Below are 19599 nucleotides of genomic sequence, written 5' to 3' on the forward strand. Positions count from 1 at the left end.
TGGATAATGCGACAAGATCGTCGAGAACTGGCACCTTACCGAGACCTTCTGTTACAGTACCCCATGAAATACCTGGGTATAAACAAACAATGAAACAAAGTAAAACTAGTGAGATGAATAATCAAAAACAAGTAACTTTACATGATAGTGATGCTAAGGATACTGGTATTTTGGCAAAACCTGATAGTGAAACAGAGTGGCAAACTACCTCTCGCAGAAAAGTGAAAGGAAAAAGGCAAAGAGCTCTTGTTGTTGGAAATTTTGTTGATTCAACAGTTGAGGGTGTGAAGAAATTCAAGGCTCTGCATGTATCAAATTTAAAACCTGAAACTAAAGTAGAAGATCTACAAATGTTTCTGTTGAAAACCTTCTCTGAGGTGAAATGTGAATCCCTCAAATCTCGCTACCCTGAAAGTTATTCTTCTTTTAAAGTTCTCATCCCGGTAGAGGAATATGACAAGGTCTCTATCCAGGAACACTGGCCAAATAGAGCAAGTGTACATAATTTTTACCAGCGCAAATCGATACATCAGAACCCATAGTTGATGCTGTCTTGAAATTGAGACTATTGCAGTTGAATGTTCAATCCATCAATAACAAAGTTGATTTAATATTACTTCTGATAACAGAAAAGAATCCCGACATATTCTGCATTGTTGAACATTGGTGTACGAGGGAGAGCCTGGAAATTATTAAATTTCCTGGCTATAAACTAGTGGCCGGTTTCTGCCGTGTGAATCATGAACACGGAGGTGTCGCTATTTTTGCGAGAGACTGTTTGGACACTCAGGAAATAAAGGTGATGAAGTTCACTGAGGAGATGCTGTGTGAGTGTAGTGCGGTTAAGTTAATGATTGGGGAGAGTGCATTTGGGGTCATCAGTGTATACAGACCACACTCAGACAAATTAGAATCGTTTATCTCACACTTGTCGAATATATTACATCACTGTTTCAAACAGGTCGAGCATATCTTTCTCTGTGGTGATCTAAATGTCAATTATCTTCAGGTGAGTTCGAAACAGACTCAACTTCTGAATGATTTATTCGACTGTTTCCAACTGAAAATCACTTCATCGCAACCAACAAGGGTTTTCACAAATATATTAGGTCAGACATCCTCCTCAAAAATCGATTATATTCTAACAAATAAAGACATGAAAGATTGTAAAGCTGACGTATTTCCGGTTCAATTTGGCGATCATAAAGCTTTCTTACTAGATGTTTTCGTTGATAATAAAGTGAGGCATGAAAATGGTCCTCAACGTAAATTGTGCAGAAATATGTCACCTCAAAATCTGTTGAATTTGGCTGAAGATGTTTCAAACTATTCCTTCGCAGATTTATATGAAAATTCAGATGTAAATATTATGTTTCAGACATTTGTTGACACGATAAGAAGCCTTATTGAGTATCACTGTCCACTAGTATATAATAATGTAAGAACCAACATAACAAAAAATTGGATAACACCCAGAATAAGAGAAGCTAGTGAAGAATTGAAACATCTTCATTGGCTTAACAATAATTTGAAAACTAGTCAATCACAAAAACTGTACAAGGACGCAAAGAATGCTTTCAACCATATGATAAAGATGACTAAGTTAAGCTTTTTTGAACACATGATTAGAATATCTGATAATAAAAATAAAATGGTTTGGAGAATAGTGAATATGGAAACTGCAAAAAAAACTAAAAATAATAATAGTAAATTTAAATTGATTATTGATGGTGTGGGGATTTCTGAAGATGTAGATGTAGCCAATTCTTTTGCGAAATATTTTTCTGAGATTGCTAAATTAAGCCTAGAACGGAATTACGGTAATGCACTAAGTCAAATTTGTACAACCTCTTCTATTCGCAATCATTCTTTCTACTTCCATCCCGTAGATAGGATTGAAGTTATTGGTGCAATAAATCAATTGAAGAATAAAAAATCGACTGGTCATGATTTGGTTTCTGTGAGGATAATAAAACTAATAGCGGATGATATTTCTGAACATTTCGCGCATCTTGTTAATGAATCAGTTTCTTATGGCGTTTTTCCAAATTGTTTCAAGCTAGCAACTGTAATTCCAATACACAAAAAGGATGATGTGAATGATGTGGCCAACTATCGCCCAATTTCTATATTAAGTGTATTTTCGAAAGTCATAGAAAGAATAATACTAGACCGCATGATGTCATACTTAGTTAAATTCAATGTTATTGCCGATTGTCAACATGGCTTCAGATCTAAACGCTCAACTGGGACTGCTATAGTAGATTTTATTCAGTTCGTTCAGTCATCTTTGGATGAAGGTTATGCTGTTGCCGGTCTCTTTTTCGACTTGTCGCGAGCTTTTGATACCATTGATCCTAATTTCCTCGAAAGTAAACTTTATAATCTTGGATTTCGGGGTACTTTCTTGGGATGGATTGTAAGTTTCGTGACTCATCGTAAATTAACTGTGAGGGTGGGAGATCAATGCTCTTCTGAATTTGCTGTTGAACTCGGTATTCCACAAGGTTCGGTACTAGGACCATTACTATTTATATTATTTATAAATGATTTATCGGAACATATAGAGATGGCCAAAATTGTAATATTTGTAGATGATACCTCATTTGTTGTGAGAGCAAAGAGTTTAGGCGAGCTCATTGATCTGTGTGAATTGTTATTGAAAAACTTCACATCATGGTGTCAGGCAAATGGACTTATACTAAATGTGGGTAAAACTGAAGTGATAAAATTCGAACTGAGAGAGTCCTCTCCGTTAAGTTTGAGTTCTGGAAAGGAGGTTCTCCGTTCCAAACATTCCACAAAGTTCTTAGGTGTAATAGTCGATAGCAATTTGAGATGGTGCGAACATGTTGCCCATGTTAGTAAAAAACTCTCCTCTTCTTTTTACGCTATACGCAGACTGAGGAGCTCGCTTCCACTCGAAGCATTATTGAATGTCTATTATGGTCTAGTTTATTCGCAGCTGTCATATAGCATTGAGGTCTGGGGCAACTCAATTGACTCCATGAGATTACTCATTGCACAGAAACGTATCTTACGTTTGATTTTTGATCTTAGCTCACGAACATCTTGTAAACCTATCTTTCGTAAACATAAAATTCTGACTGTTCCATGTATTTATATTTATAAATGTCTTCTCCACACTAGGGATAATGAAAACCTCTATGTTAAACTCTCCAGCTTTCATCATTATAACACAAGAAATGTAAGCTTGTTGTCCATACCTAAGCATAATACCAGCAAATTTGAATCATCTCCAACCTATATATGTATCAGGTTATTCAATAAACTACCAGAAGGTATAAAAATTCTCGACAAAAAGTGTTTTCGTGCAGCAGTAAAGGCATTGTTGTACGAGAAATGTTACTATAGTGTAGATGAATTTCTTTGTGATACTTTTTAGGAATTAAGGATTTTTTCCTTGCTCTCTTTTTCTGCTAGATGAATATGTTCGTTCTATGCAATTTCCTGACTTGTCCTATACATTGTTAAATGTCTCACAGGATGAATAAAGATTTATTATTATTATTATTATTTATTATTATTATTATTGTGTTCTTTCAGCTGACCTGATGATGGCCCCACGGCCGAAATCGATTGTCATAGATTATTAGTATCAATAAAACGTGTTTTACCGATCTACTTCTGATTTTGTTATTGATTTCACAACACCTTTATGGAGAATTTCATTCACAAAATTGAAAATATGGAGCTATCCAGTACCCTCCGACAGCTGAAATATGCACTCACCACCCGACATAGGACAAGACAACATATTAATTTCCTATTAACTTGTAAAGAGCTCAACATCATCCCAAAGTTCTTGAACATAAGGTTCTCTTCCAACTTCGATAAAAGATACACACACAAGTTGAAACTTACATTGCTGAAAAAGGAGATAAGAAGACAAATGAATGTATCTGGCTTTGTGGATATGAAACTTAAATTCCTACATCACCATCTACTTAAGACATTACACACCATAGAATACGAAGTACTAGTCAACAAACTCGAAGCAGATGTATTCTTTGAAAACTACGAATCAGATCATATAAGATCGAGAAAACTTCACAGCTTGATCAAGACTTCTCACCAGCTCAACAACATCTCTTCATATCGGCCAGACAATGACAGCGAACATGTTGACAGGCCGATTGATGACAGTTCCTTGCACACCTTCCACGGACGTTTCACTAACTTGTCTGATACACAGTTCACATTAGAAGAGACTACTCTACTTAACCTTGGGCACAAATTTGCCCCGACCCCTCAGAAGTTCAACATGCAGACCACAGCCATCGACTTGGAAATACAACTGCGAAAACATCCTGTTTATGGCACATTATATGGAGAATTTGGGCACATACTCAACAACTACAATAGAAGACATAATACACTTCACTACAATACACCAGGTCTCACAAAAAGACAGTTTACTACAACCTTAAAATCTATTAGACATAAAATCTCGTCTAACAACCTCACAGTCACTAGAGCAGACAAAAATGCAGGTCTGGTTATCCTTCCAACTTCTGTTTATAATGAAAAAACATTGAAATTCTTCGAAGACAATAACATTCACGCAAACGTAACTAACATCTTGACAAGGTACACCACTCGATTGAACAAGCTACTCAGGACGGCCTTGCCTACCCTTCAGAAGTTCACCCCTAGCTTAAACATTCATAACATTAAAGAAAAGAACCCACAGATCCCAAATCTATATAGTCTTATAAAACTTCATAAAGTAGACAAGAGCATCAGACCTATAACTTCAGCACACGGTTCACCAGCCCATAAGGTATCAAAGGTCATCAACCACATCTTGACCCATCAATTAGGATATAAATCACCCATGTCTGTAAAAAATTCGATAGAATTAGTCAAGATCATAGAATCCACCAAATTAGACTCGAACAATGAGTATATTTTAGTTTCCTTCGACATAGTTAATCTTTACACAAACATTCCAGTCGCAGAATCCCTCTCTTTACTGAGGGAATTCCTGAATGGTTGTCAGACCCTAAGAGACTTCAATATTAATAACGAAGACATCCAAACGATAATGAACTTAATGGAACTTATTTCTAAGCAAAATTTCTTCAGCTTCAATGGCAGTGTTTACACTATGACAGATGGTGTACCTATGGGTTCACCCATCAGTGGACTTCTTGCAGAGATTTTCATAGCTTACTTGGAGTCTCTAATCATCAATTACCACTTATCACATAAAATAATTCTTTGGAGAAGGTACGTTGATGACATATTCTGTATATGGTCTGGAACCCTTGACGAATTAAACTCCTTTCTCACGTTCATCAACTCCCTATCCAGAATTAAATTCACACTAGAGATTTCCGATAACAACAATATTAACTTCTTGGACTTGAACATTACTCTGAACCCCGACAATTCGTTTAACTATAATATTTACAGAAAGCCCACACAAACTGACGTTGTGATCCCTAAGTTCTCCTACCACTCACCCCAGATCAAGAGGACAGCCTTCTACTTTCTTCTGAACCGCCTGCTTAACATTCCCCTTACTAAAACAGACTACAATAAAGAACTTGGTAACATCTACAAGATTGCCACCAACAATGGCTACCCTGTACAATTTGTGGACAACATCTTAGCCTCTATCAAAGAAAAACGCATTTACAAGAAAGTGTACCCTCATACTCCTATCAAGAAAACTTATGTGGTTGTTCCTTACTTCCATGGATTCAACTGCAAGTTAAAATCTCTGCTTTCCAATCACGACCTAGCCCTCATTAACAGCTCACATAAAACTTTAGAGAGACTACTGGATAACAATAAACCAAAGAAAAACAACGCCCAAAAAAGTGGAATTTATAAAATAAATTGCGACAACTGCCCTGCCTTCTATATTGGTATGACAACCAGAGCCGCAGGAATCAGATTTAATGAACATGTCAAGAATAGACCATCTTCAGCGATGGGTGGCCACTTGCATGAAAATGAACATTCCGCTTCACTCGAGGGACTGACCATAATTCACGAAAGCGACGACTTCTGGAGGCTAACTCTTCTAGAACAACTCGAGATTCTGAAGAACAAAAATAGTGAACACTTCCTCAACGAGATTAAAGATTTTCCTAACCCAAATTTATACAAACTAGTTCTCTTTCCCAACCAGTGACTCTCATTTCTCGTTACCCCTGTATATCCACTCGACCATAGAACGTCAAAGTGCCATACTCAACCGTCAACTGTCAGTGAGCCTTGTAAAATCACGTTATGTACCCGTCTGTGCTGCACATTCCATTCTGAAAAATTGAGCTAACCTATACTTCTATAATATCTACATGTTTTGTCTGATTCTTGATTTCAAAGATAATCATTGTAAATTTGCATATTTCTCGACGGTGAGTGTATAAAAATGCTATATAGCGTGAGACATGTTCAGATGGTTTTTTAAAATTCTTGTTCTTACTATTGTGTTCTTTCAGCTGACCTGATGATGGCCCCACGGCCGAAATCGATTGTCATAGATTATTAGTATCAATAAAACGTGTTTTACCGATCTACTTCTGATTTTGTTATTGATTTCACAACACGTTTATGGAGAATTTCATTCACAAAACATCAAATTTATTCTGCTCATTAAATGTTTTAAAATTATTAAACTTAGGTACTAAAGACTGTACATTCAAATGACCCAAACGTAACATATTTCCATAAATTCGCCGGCACGCAATAAGTGCAAAAGGATACAGCCAGTCATTAAATCAACTGAAACAAGAAACCATTCATTTACACACCCGAAATTAGTTTCCGCACATCAGATCCAGATTTGGCGTAAACCGCTCCATTAAAGGTCCACACATTCTTGAAACCATACTCCTCAGACGATTCCTTAACCAATTTCAGTCTTTCACGAGTCAAATCCTCCTTCATTACAATACCCGATCCTTTCAGCGATTTTTTCCTTTTAAATATTAAATTCTTGAATTCCAAATCTCTGAAGACAACAACAAGATGGCCAGGTTGCTTCCCGTTCGAAGTCCTTGTTCTGTAAACCGCGGAAATTTCGTCGGTAACTTTTATATTCAATTTGTCAATAAAGAGTTCCTTGACCTTAGTGGTAACATCTTCTCCATGGGATTCCTTGCAACCGATAAGACGAATGTTTTTATTTTTTGTTCTCTGCTCGAGAATTTCAACTTTTTGTTCCAGTTTCTTATAGGAAATATCCCTGCATTCAACATCGACTTTATCAGAATTAGATTTTAGTAATCGAATCTCTGATTCCAAATTCGAAATTTTGGTTTCATAAAAATCGAACTTTTCAGCAAACTTACTGCTAATGGAAATTATGATTGCTTCTGATATTTGCTTGATCACGCTGTCAGATTTCAGAGCTTCGATTAAGGATTTTTCGAATTCACTTTTTTGTCTGGTCGTCATTTTCACTTAAACTCTTCAGACACAAATGGACGTTTATTAGAAGTTTATAATGATGGTAATGAATATTGAATATTTGTAACTAGCTGTATCTCGGAGAGCACAATCAAACGCGTGTGTTCTCTGCAACGAACATGATCTTCGCATCATTATTGTAAATAAGAAGGAGCACAATATTTTTCATTAAAAACTGTATTGGAATTTGTTTCTTTATTTATTTATTATCTCTTTATTGAATATTCTCAACTTGTAAATATTGAACAATTCTTGGGTAATATCATCAATGAAAATGTGGGTCCTATATTGTTAATTGTTAATGGAATTTCACTTAATTCACGTTTTTATTATTGCATGAGCATACATTTTTGTTCTTCTCAATCTCCAATAAAAGTGCCTTCTCTTTCAAATCATACAATTTACTTTGCTCTTCTTTCATGCTTTTCTGCATACTTGTTTTGTGCAGAATTTCCTCTAGCAACATTTTCATCTGTAGCTCATGGATTTCCATTTTCTGTTTTTCTTCTCTTTCCAAAATTTCATTCTTCTTTCTCTTCTCCTTCAATTCTTCTTCTAATACCTCTTTCTGCAATTCCACCAAGGCAAGTTTGGCTTCACCCAATTTATTAAACACCCTTTTCTCTTTTGGTTGGCCTGGAAAATGAGTTTTAAAATATGTTCGCAGAAAAAAAATCAATAGAATACTTACACAAAGCAGGATGTTTTTTTGTTTTTAGGGAAGCAGGTTTCCATTGGCTCCATGTATTTTCAGTTGCTTCTCCTTCTATTGAATTTGATGAAGGAACTGATGGAGAAAGAGGTTTTTCTTGTTCCGTTTGTCTATGATTATCACCTGAATCGCTATGCTGCTCCATGTAAATAACTTTTATATTTGGCACCAATGGCACAAATCCTTCAGTTCTATTCTCTTCAATAACTGACAATAAATAAATATATATTTATATATATATTATAATGATAACAAGTACTCACTAATTCGATCAGAATCACATATTCTCTCTTCCCCTTCAACAGATAATAAGATCATTCCTTTGACTTTCTTTTCTGTTTCTGTATAAGGTGGTGCTTCATTTATTCCACCACCTGTCTTATATAACTCGGCGCCGATGGTACTAGCTTTTTTTCCGGTATTTTTTTTTATCGCCTCATATTTAATTTTGAGGTGCTTCGCATCACGAAAAGGCCCTAATCCTCTACTATTGAAAGTCATTTCTATATCTTTCCACGCTTTCTCCTTCTCTTGCCAAGTCACAGCATCACTTTTTTGTTCTCGATTATATTTTTACGCTCTGTTATAATCGAGACGAGAGCATCGGTCTCCTCGCGTGAAAAATTCACATTTCTTTCCCTTTTTTTTATCATGCTTTCACATTCACTAAAAATTCACCAACCGATTTGAAAATGATAGAAAAATTTGAATTTTGGATATTTCAAATCAGAGCATAGAGACTTGAGAAAAGTCTTCATAATTCTTCTTCTTCTGTCAATGTACTTCATAACTGACTAACTCTGACCTCATTCTATGCTCATTTATCCTAATTTCAATCACGAGTACGGCGTTGCCAAACTGTCATTCAGTAAAATTTTCAGATAGTTAACTAGCAGATAAATTACTTGGAACTTGGGCGGTGAAACTGATAAATATTTAACTGACAGATTTATTATGATGTTAGCATATCTGCTGAATACATATCGAACACTTTAACAGTAAGTGGTGAAACAGAGTCTTAAACATTCAGTTTACCCTCAAAAAGTACTTTCACAGAGTTACTTGGGAATATTCCATGTGAGTGTGGAGTAAAGCGAATTCCAAAATTTTTGAAAGTTTGGGAAATTCAGTGGGTAAACTGAATAGATTGGACAGATTTTGTTTCCTCATGTTTGATGAAGTTGCCTTGAGTCACAGGGCTTTCATACAATTTCTCTAGAGATTGTATTGAAGGCCTAGTGGACATGGGCAGTGGTAAACGAACAGCCGAACCAGCAGATCATGCCTTGGTCTTTATGATCAAGAGCGTTCGAGAAAAATGGAAGCAGCCACTTCCACTTGCTTTTTATTTTTGTAAAAATTCGACGCCTACAAGCGATTTGGTTTTAATTATTAAAGATGGGGTAAGACATGTTCGTAGGGCAGGTTTGCACGTAATAGCCTCCATATGTGACCAAGGTTCAACGAATGTTGCGGCCATTAATAACAGAGACGAAAGAACACCGCTTGTGGAACGGTATGGAGAATAGATATCAACGGCTGTTCTCCGAGAACAGTTCATTTGATGTAACATAACCTATTAAAAATTGGACAGCATGAGAGTGACCCTTTTCTGGTTTCAATGGGCGTCCCGCAGGGTACCGTTTTGGGGCCGATTTTATTTTTGGTATATATTAACCTTTTGGCAGATCTGAGGATGGATGGAAGGGTTATTTCTTATGCCGATGATACTGTCGCCATCTTCGAGGGTCAAACTTGGGCAGACGTCTTCCTGAAGGCACAGCTGGGCATGCAGATGATATATGGGTTCCTGAATAATAGTCTCTTAAGTCTGAATAAGACAAAGACAAAATTTATAACTTTTTCTGCTACGATGGTAGATCAGCCAAATATTGATTTCTTGAGGATACATGAGGCGGACTGCAGGGATTTCACAGAGTGTGATTGTGGTGTCATAGTTAGAGACAACGTGGTGAAATATCTGGGAGTTGAACTCGACCAGCATTTAAACTGGAAAGAGCATGTGAATAGCCTGGTAAAAAAACTTAGGATTGTGGCCCATAAAATGTACAAACTTTCATTTATATTGGATAGGAAAAAATTGGTGTACATATATGGTGCTTTTGTCGAGTCTATTCTCAGATATTGTGTGTTAGCGTGGGGTAGTTGCTACAAGAATGCCCTTGATCCCATAGGGAAAATGCAAAATAACATTTTGAGGATCATATTAAAGAAAGGGCGTCTTCACCCAACCGCCTCACTTTACGAAGAAGTTAATGTCTTCACTGTAAGAAAAATTTATTTATACAGGTCGATACTCTGGACTAGGAAAAATTTAGTAGTAAGATGTTCTCCTGGCCCAACGAGAGGAGCAAATCTTCCGGTGATTCCCCTTTGTAGAACCAATTTCATTCAGAAGAATATTTTCTATTATGGACCAAGATTCTATGGCCTCTTGCCAAGAAATATTTTGAACGAAACAACTTTGTCGTCGTTTAAAGCACAATCGAAGAAATATCCCAGCGAGCACAAAAACATCTCAGAGATGTTAAAAGTAAGAGATTTTTATAGAACAGCCAATGTCCGCCGCAGGCGGCTATTATATGGATGTCCCTGGAATGTCACAAAAAGAACTACTCAGAAGTTTTTTTGATAGCCTTTTCATGTACACAATAGAACATTTCTAAAGCGCTTTGCGCACACGAAATCGCTGTTTGTAAGACTTTATATGAAATTCTTTTGTGAGGCCTTTTTTCTTTCATTTGAATGTTTGAGGATACCACATTCAATTTTAAATGAACTACAAAGTTTTTAAATGAAATACAGAATACTATATAAGAATAAAAATATTTTAATGATACTTCAACAGGTACAAAAGAAAAAGAAATAACATTTCACATAAAAAATTGAACAACAAAAAACAATTGATAAATATTATAGTACAGAAAGGAAGAATAAACAAAAAAATATATCACATTCAATAAAACAAACATAAATAACCAAAAAGAAATATCACATTTAACATAAAAAAAACAGAAATAATAGAAAACAAACTGATTATAATTTTAGATGTACCGAAAGGGAAAATGAAAAAAAAATTATGAAAAATTTATTTTCCCTTCATTTTATCGTCCCTCCTCCTCTGCCTAATATGCCTAAACCAATCTTTGGCATAGAGTTCGAATACTTTCCTAGTGATTTGGAATTTTTTATGGATCACATCTACAAAATAAAAACAATTCAAACAATTAATTCACAAAATATATGAAGGTTAAGATGATTTTTTCCAATTAAAATAACAGAGAAAATAGCTGCATGAAAGGATCTGGAAGATTTGAGTTGTATAGCTCATGACCAGGTTGATTTGCGAAACGATTTTATTTATTTAATTTTTTGTACTGGTTTTTAAAGATACAGAATACATCAATTTAAAGGAGTTTTCAAAAACAACAACTTTTCTGGGACAATTTGAATTATTTTGTGATTCACAAGTGATGAATGATTATTATCATCGTCGGAAGAGTAATCTCATACAATATTCTGGGAATTATCAACGGCAGAGATAGATTATCGAAATATGTTGAAATCCTCGATGATATGGCTTTAAACTTTATAAAGTTATTTCTTGAATTATAATAACCTTCCATATACCATTCGATTATTCCAACCAAAATACAATGATCTCTTATACCTAGTCCCAAAATACACAAATAATATTAACCACGCAGCGTGGATTCTTTTGAGGTTATATGTATGTTTCTGGACATTATACTATACATTTAATTCATGTAATACTTACTTATTAATTGTATTTGGTTACTATGAAGAGATCGATCCTAAATTCACAATCAAAGCCAACACAGAAGTAGTTAATATACAAATCACCAATCAACTTTCAACTCCGAACAGTCCACAGTCCAAACTACGAAGAAAGTGGAAATGGCGGCAAAATGAAATAGATGAATTGTACCTATATTGTTTATTTGGAATAAACCTCCCAAGGCAAACTATGCGACGTCAAGAGAAGATATCCACACGTTTACACGTTTATTTTCAACTCGACAGTACCTCTCAGTAGGTAGACGAAGAAATGCCACAGATGGCACAGATCAGAACAAATAAAGATTTCCAATAGCCTTTGGAGACCTCTTTGGGAAGTGCATATTACGTTTCAAAGAAACATCCTCATGCCAACATTTTCGAAACATCCAAAAACATCCCAGGGATGTTTGTGCTCGCTGGGATATTTCATTAAATGCGAAAGATTTTTTGAAGTTTTTTTGATACCTAGCTGAATTTTAGCCGTTTGTTCTTTTTTTTTTGTCTCTGAAATGATACGATATTTGGTCTCGGTCTCTCAGTTATTCGGTTTTCTCACGTTGCTTAAAAAAGGTTAATTTATTTTGCGTAAAACGCATTAATTTGCACAGATACCTTGGGCTCTCGTGATTCGGTCACACACGAGCGCGAGCTCAGGTGACGGGTTGCTGGGGCTCGAGGAAAGAATAATTAAGTTAGTTTTGAAATGTATACCTGATAAATGGACTGTGTGAATTTGTTATTGTAGAGAAGGGAATAAATAAATAAATAAATAAATAAAAAAAGGAAGTTGTTGTTGTTTTCTCCGGTAACCCATGTATGCTGAAATTTTCTTGGTTTGATGAATGCTCCAACGATGGCTGAAAATACGATTATAGAAGAAATTTTGACCGGCAGTGATTCTGATTCAAAAAATACAGATAGCTCAAGTTCCACGAGCTCTAGTGGATCACTGGCGGATGAGATGAATTTAAATATACTTCTAGAGCACAAGGTTCGCGGTCCCATTGATAAAATACCCAGAATAGAGGGCTACATTAAAAATGTCATTATACCCAGGAGATTTTTAAACAACATTTCAGGTAAGTTGAAAAGTTCAGGGAATTCAGTCCTTAATGAAATTGTAATACTTGCAGGGTGTCACCAGAGACACATCAGTATTTGGTAGATTGTTTGAGGGAGACAGTAAGACATCCAGATGGTCCAGAAAGATATCAAACTCCCTTAGAACATAAGGTACTATTTGCTCTGTGGTTTTTTGCTACAACAGACTGCTATAGGTAGGTGAATTCATACTCTTATTAGAATTATGTGTTGATTGATCAATTTCATCTGTAGGTCTATATGTGAAAAATTCAATATCGGTAAAGCTATTGGTTTCCGCATAATAAGAAGGGTAGTGAAGAGTTTATGTGAACTGGCTCCAAATTTCATAAATTCCAACAGGAATGATGCAGCAATTATTTGGAATGGATTTAGGAAAAAAGGACCTATTCCAAAAGTTGTTGGAGCAACAGATGGTTGCCATATTAATATTACCAAGCCATCTGATGATGGGAATTCCTTCATTAATAGGCATCAGAATTTCTCAACTCAATTACAGGTAAACATGATTATAAATTATTACAAACCTATTCTGTGTAAGGTCTGATTACTCAGAGCATTCACAAACGAACGTTTTCTTACTCAAAGTATGCTATCTGAGCATACTCTCTTACTTTACTCTCGGAGTAAGTTTGTGAAAGCAACCTTAGGGCCTTTGAAACACAACAAGCCTAAGTGACAGAGTGAATGCTTTTCATATATTTTATTTTAGGCAGTTTGTGATCATGAATGCAAGTTTACCCATGTATATATTGGAAACTGTGGCTCTGTTCACGACCAGAGAGTGTTGAGATTGTCAGAGATTTCTGAATACTTCAATAATCGGGAAACTTACTTTCCAGAAGATTGCCATTTGGTTGGTGATAGTGCTTATACCCTTCATAGACACTTGATGGTACCTTATAGAAATAACGGGCATTTAACTGATCAGCAAATTTATTTCAATAGGAGCTTATCATCAGTCCGTGTTAGTATAGAAAGGGCGTTTGGTTTGCTGAAGAATAGATTCAGGAGAATTTTAAATTGCTGTCCTTTAAAAGATGCACAGTTCATCACACAATATATATTAGCCCATTGTGTCAATATTTGTTTAATGAACAACGATTTGATTGAAGTGGAGTCCATTAACACGGGCAATGTTTCCGCTGATACCCTTAATAGAAGATCCAATGAGTATTTGTTAGCAGGTGGTCAAGATAAGAGGAATAGAATCACTAAAGATATTTGGCCAGGAGGAGCGTGAAAGTGTTTATTAGAATTTTGAATATGAAAACGTTATTTTGATTAATGAAAAAATAAATGAGTTTCTAAATCAGTTGTTTATTTGTCATTCATATCACAACCTATGTATAGTTTTTCTATCAGCATTTTAATAACGGCATAGAAATTATTTCCTAGCTTCGCATGCTTCCTTCAATAATCTGGACTAGTTGATGCAACTAGTCAACAATAAATTAAAGGCTACAAGCAAAATTAACACGTTTAATGAAATAACAAAAAGTCTAGGCAGTCTTTGAAAATAGAAAATATGTACAAACAAAAGAATATTTATAAAAAAAAATTGGCAGTTTTAAAATAAGTATGCCACAGCCTTTAAATGTAGAAAATATGAACAATAAAAACAATATTTATAAAAAAAGGTTTAGGCAGTCTTGAAATGAATATGCCACAGCCTTTGAAAATAGAAAATATGAACAATAAAAACAATATTTTTTAAGAAAAGGTTTAGGCAGTCTTGAAATGAATGTGCCACAGTCTTTAAAAATACAAAATATGTACAAACAAAGAATATTTATAAAAAAAATGGGCAGTTTTGAAATGAGAATGCTATATCCTCTAAACGTGGAAAATATGAAAAATATATGTGTGATATACATATATGTATATTTATGCAGTTAAAACAGAAAATATATATAAATATTTTAACCTTATCAGAGTCAACTGCAGGAGACAGTGGCAAAGGAAAATATGATGAGAATAACAACATCCAACTATGTTGATGTATTTCCTTGATGAGAATTCCTCAGTAATTTTAATAATTCTCTCTTCAAGTCCATTTTCTCCTCATGCCTCTGCTCCCGTTTCTTTTCGGCTTCTTCCTTCTCTTATTTTTTTCTTCCAGTCTGATTCGTTTGGCTTCATCCCTCTTCAGCCTCTCGATCTTGAAATCATTTAATATTTCGTCTATATTTTTCTTCTTCCTTGGCGATTTGTAAGAGGAACCTGTAAGATGAAAAAAATTTTATGATCTCACCTTATAATAAGTACAAATTTCATTTAACAACTTAACACTTTATGAATTATGATTTATGTAATATATAACAGCAATAATAAAATTCATGTTCATTTGCAAGTCATACTCATAGTATTTCAACTAGCCTAGTCTTGATGCATCTGGCAAATTTTCGATGGCTGTTAGGCAAGGGGCAGTTGAAGATACAGCCCCTTGTAGAATCTCTGCCCAAGTCTTTTTTTGGAATAGCTCTGACATGACCTATAAGAGTTATACATGGTTAGAAGCATCACTCGAGATTATAGGTAATCCATCTTAGATGAGCACTGTTGTGGGGACACTTCAATGTCCCTCCCAGTTAGTGAGCTGGATATTAATTTCCAGGCCTGTTGCACTGGCCTAATTCGAATTTACTTTCGTTCATTTTGAAATTATCCAATAACAAAAGAATGGCCCGGTGACTCCATCGGAATGTCCTTGAAGATTCTGCAATGTTCATATTATAAGTTTGGAATCATGATTCAACTTTAGGTACTAAACACCTCCTTGTGATGGGACTTCCCCATCCAATGTTGAATCCTCCTCCACCTATCCAGTGTAGGAATAGAATTTTCCAGCTCTTGCTTCCTTCTTTCCCAAAATCTTCTTGAATACTCTGGATCTAAAAAATTCAATATTAAGCTGGATACTCGGAAGAAGGAGGAAAGGGACCTTCATGAAGATCAGCAGCAGTTTCCTCATCTACTTTTACACTAAAATCTCCTATTATAACGCGAAACATCACAAAACAAAATAGAAAAAACCTCAACGCAACGAGTCTGTATGAATGTTCTAAAAATTGAAATAACACAAACGAATATTTATATATTTTATTGAACTAACAAGTAACACAACTAACAAAGCTAACGAGACAATGAAGAAATGGAGATTCGAGAATACTAGAGAATATCGGAACAGCATCAATCCCTCTAGACCGCCAACTAGCGGTGAATTTCTGGTGTTTCGGTTTTTTAGTTCGGCATACAAACACTAGGGTATAATTTGGCAGGTCGATCGTTGCTTTTCTCTCATAATTGATGTTCGCATGGAGGTGCTTGAAGTGCTGCTGGGATCTCATCAACTATCGTGGTGAAGCTTCGAAAACCATAATTTTGCCGATTCCTTGTCGAGGATATGTAAATAAATTTGTCCATTTTCTGCTGTAATTACAAAGTTCTAAGAAATTTTCACCAATCATAATTGACAAAATTTGGATTGCCACTTCTTCAACAATGCCTATAGAAAATATTTCGTTAAAGTATATTGTAGATTTCAATTTGTAAGTCCAATGTTAAATGCTATACTGCATTTATTTTTATAATTATTTCTCTCATTTTTCCACAATATTTCTGTACATTAATAATAATAATTTTATTTGCAGAAACTACAAATAAATGCTCCAAAAATAAAGAATATTCCCACAAAGGCTTAGCCTGTCTGTGGGGTGAACCATTGTATCATTCTGGTAAATAAATCTCTCATTAAATCGAATATGCTCTTTTTCTTTACCCAAAATACGTTTTGTATGAATTGTAGAAGAATTTGTCGGGCTATTTCCATCATTTGGATTATTCTTCCTCTTTGGTACGTACATTGCCCATTTACAGGGATTAGTTTTTCTATGTTCTCTTATCTTCAAATTGTCAAATGGATTTTATGCCAATTTAATATTATTTTCTGCATTTATTAAACGAAATGACCGACGAACAATTAATTGAGTTGGTAAAACGACATCCTGTTCTATATGATATGAATTTAGATGTATACAGGGATCATAATGTTAGAAATAATTCATGGGAATAAATTGCTGAGCAAATGAACTCACACGGTAATAAGTTTTATTGAAAATATTTTTCATCATACAGAACAAATTTATATGAAGCGCCAAGGGGAAGAACGTGCCAAGTGCGAAAAAACATTTTATCCAGTAGGTCTATTTTTGTGTTCAATACTCCGTAATTTTGTTTTGCAGTATTTTGCTTTGTTTTTTAAACGTTATATGATTAGTTCAAAGTATTTTTCTTCAACTTTAATTACTTTTCACTTGATTAGAAGTCTGAAATATTGCTCACAGTCATCCAAACAGATGGACGCTGGTTTGGGATGGGAAAGAACGAGACAATTTCTGGAAAATACTGCAACTGAAATGATTTAATGCAGATAAACTTATAAGTACATAAAATAAACATGAGTTAAATTTGAAGTAATCTTGGAAAAATATAGAATAGAAGTAAATTGAACTCAAAATAAACATCCAAATCCGTAGTCCATCAATCTGGCTGTTTCAAGGCTTCAAAAAATTCTTTGGCTTCTGGTCTGCAAAATTTCTTCAATGCCATAAGATCTTTATGTTTCTCTTTCGAAAGAGTCAAAGGTCCTGTGAAATAAATAAGCTATAAAAAATATTCTAGGTATAATTTAGTGCCTCACCATCGTAAGCTCTCGATGGATGAACAAATTCACCAGGTTGCAGTGGGGGGCCCCTAATGGTTTTTCGTTGGGCAGGAGTCACTACTGTTGAACACCAAGGACCATTGAATGTATCCCGATGAAAGATCATTCTTGGATGAGATTTTCTTATTTCGAGTTCTCTAATAGGGCGTGATGGAAATGGGCATTTTCTTAAATATGATTTTTCAAAAAAGGCAATCCAATCACGAGTAATAGAATTGTCCACTGGTATTACTTTGAATGGAGAAGGTTTACATCTGGCCGACTCAATAATTTCCATCCAGTCAGCTGGAATTTCAGCATTAGCTTTTGTGTTTATAAGCGCCATATTTTTGTCGCACTCAAGGTACGAATGGCCTTTTATAGGAAATGCAACCTTAATTGATTCGAAGCGAAGCTTTGTGTGGAATAAGTAATGCACCTATCTGAGCAATGTATAATTTTTGTTTTGTCCACCACAGAAATCACAGAAGATTTCTAATGTTTTCACATTGCAGAGACACATTGTTGAAAATTGGAGTAATTTTTAACCCAACTCTATCACTCGGTGCACAACTCTATCAACTCAGTGACTATACTCCATTCAAATTTATTTTAGCAGTCGGTTGGCCATGAAATAATTTTCTCAAGTTTTTGTAACTAGAACGGAGTAAGGTTGGCACTCATGAAATGTCGTTAATGTCATAACGCCGTTGCCACAACTAATATCAATTTTTATTACGAAAATGCCGAAAGTGATTGAAAAAAAGAGACAGGGTTTCAGGAAGTGCTATTAAGAATTCAGGTCCACTCATTCAAAAAGTTATACCCTGATATTCTAAAAACCACACTACGTCAGACGGTAGCGAACATATTTGATGTAAAAGAATTTATATAATGTTTCATCTGAATCCAAACGACTTATATTTCAGCTGAATATTTCCACAATCCGAAAGATTGTGAATGAAGAGAATGACAAAGAATTTCCTTCTATTGGGAGACCCAAAAAAGTGGTGGCATTTGGGAATTTTATGCTTGAGTGAATTAATACGAAAAGTTTACTACAGGATTTTCGATTAATGTCATCGTAGAATAAGTTCCCGAAAATTGATTTTTCTATTTTTCATTTTACTTGTCCTATACATTGTGAATGTCTTAAGGTACCAATAAATACCTAATTATTATTATTATATCAATGTATTAAGATGAACAGCCACAAATACGCGACAGTTGTCCTGTTGATTGTTTATTCATGTGAAATTTTTGTTCAAAGGTGAACTTCATCTTGACTTGAAACTTCCTTTAATTCCTTTTACTTATATTGATGCAAGATGATTTTTGTTGAAGAATTTAACATTCTTGTAATTATCTGTTAATTCCTTCGGGAGATACCCATTCCCAACCACTGCATCATATGCATTTCATCTTCGGTTTAATATTTTTGAAATCTACAACTGATGTAACGTATTCAAACTTTAGCCAAAGAAGATAACGAACATTAACTCTCCTCAAGCTAGTGCATATTATACTGATCTCTTGTATTTTCCATGCAAATATCTGGATTTGGTATGCCTTCAATCAATTTGTATAAACTTCAATTATGTTCGTCACATATTATCCGAAGAGATTCGACATTGTGATAAATACGTAATAACAGAAACTTTTACATAGAATGGGCAACATAGCGTTGATTTAAAAACCAAAAATGTTTTGACAAGCGTCATAACCCCACATTTTCGTACTATACAGAGTGAAATGTGTCAAATTTCCATGGCCAACCGTCTGCTAAAATAAAAGTGAATAGAGTATACGTTTA

General features: G+C 34.9%; 3 protein-coding genes across 3 annotated transcripts in view; 1 reads left to right on the forward strand and 2 right to left on the reverse strand.

Moving 5' to 3' along the window:
- The first annotated feature begins 3709 nt into the window (after window positions 1-3709).
- On the forward strand, window positions 3710-6166 carry LOC123306946. The gene has a single exon (XM_044889148.1). The coding sequence runs from the start codon at window positions 3710-3712 to the stop codon at window positions 6164-6166; it is 2457 nt and encodes an 818-aa protein (XP_044745083.1).
- Window positions 6167-15128: 8962 nt separating this feature from the next.
- The window catches only part of LOC123306947, a 28061-nt gene continuing 23590 nt past the window's right edge, over window positions 15129-19599 (reverse strand). Inside the window, exons 5-6 of the mRNA XM_044889149.1 lie at window positions 15850-15975; window positions 15129-15304 (exon numbers count right to left, since the gene is read on the reverse strand). Of these exons, the coding sequence (XP_044745084.1) occupies window positions 15129-15304; window positions 15850-15975 (302 nt within the window). The remainder of the gene's footprint in view (window positions 15305-15849; window positions 15976-19599) is intronic.
- Window positions 17228-18191, reverse strand: LOC123306720. The gene is made up of 2 exons (XM_044888842.1): window positions 17784-18191; window positions 17228-17730 (listed from the first exon to the last, which is right to left on the reverse strand). The coding sequence occupies exons 1-2, from the start codon at window positions 18130-18132 to the stop codon at window positions 17624-17626; spliced, it is 456 nt and encodes a 151-aa protein (XP_044744777.1). The 5' UTR covers window positions 18133-18191; the 3' UTR covers window positions 17228-17623.

Source organism: Coccinella septempunctata, chromosome 2 (genome assembly GCF_907165205.1).
Source record: "Coccinella septempunctata chromosome 2, icCocSept1.1, whole genome shotgun sequence".
Lineage (NCBI taxonomy): Eukaryota > Metazoa > Arthropoda > Insecta > Coleoptera > Coccinellidae > Coccinella > Coccinella septempunctata.

What these genes read in the sequence shown, in the direction of transcription:
- LOC123306946 (XM_044889148.1), top strand. Translation starts at nt 3,710, where the DNA reads ATGGAGCTATCCAGTACCCTCCGACAGCTGAAATATGCACTCACCACC.
- LOC123306720 (XM_044888842.1), bottom strand. Translation starts at nt 18,132, where the DNA reads ATGGCGCTTATAAACACAAAAGCTAATGCTGAAATTCCAGCTGACTGG. An exon ending in TCCATCGAGAGCTTACGATG is followed by an intron (nt 17,731 to 17,783) that starts GTGAGGCACTAA and finishes TTTATTTCACAG; the next exon opens with GACCTTTGACTCTTTCGAAA.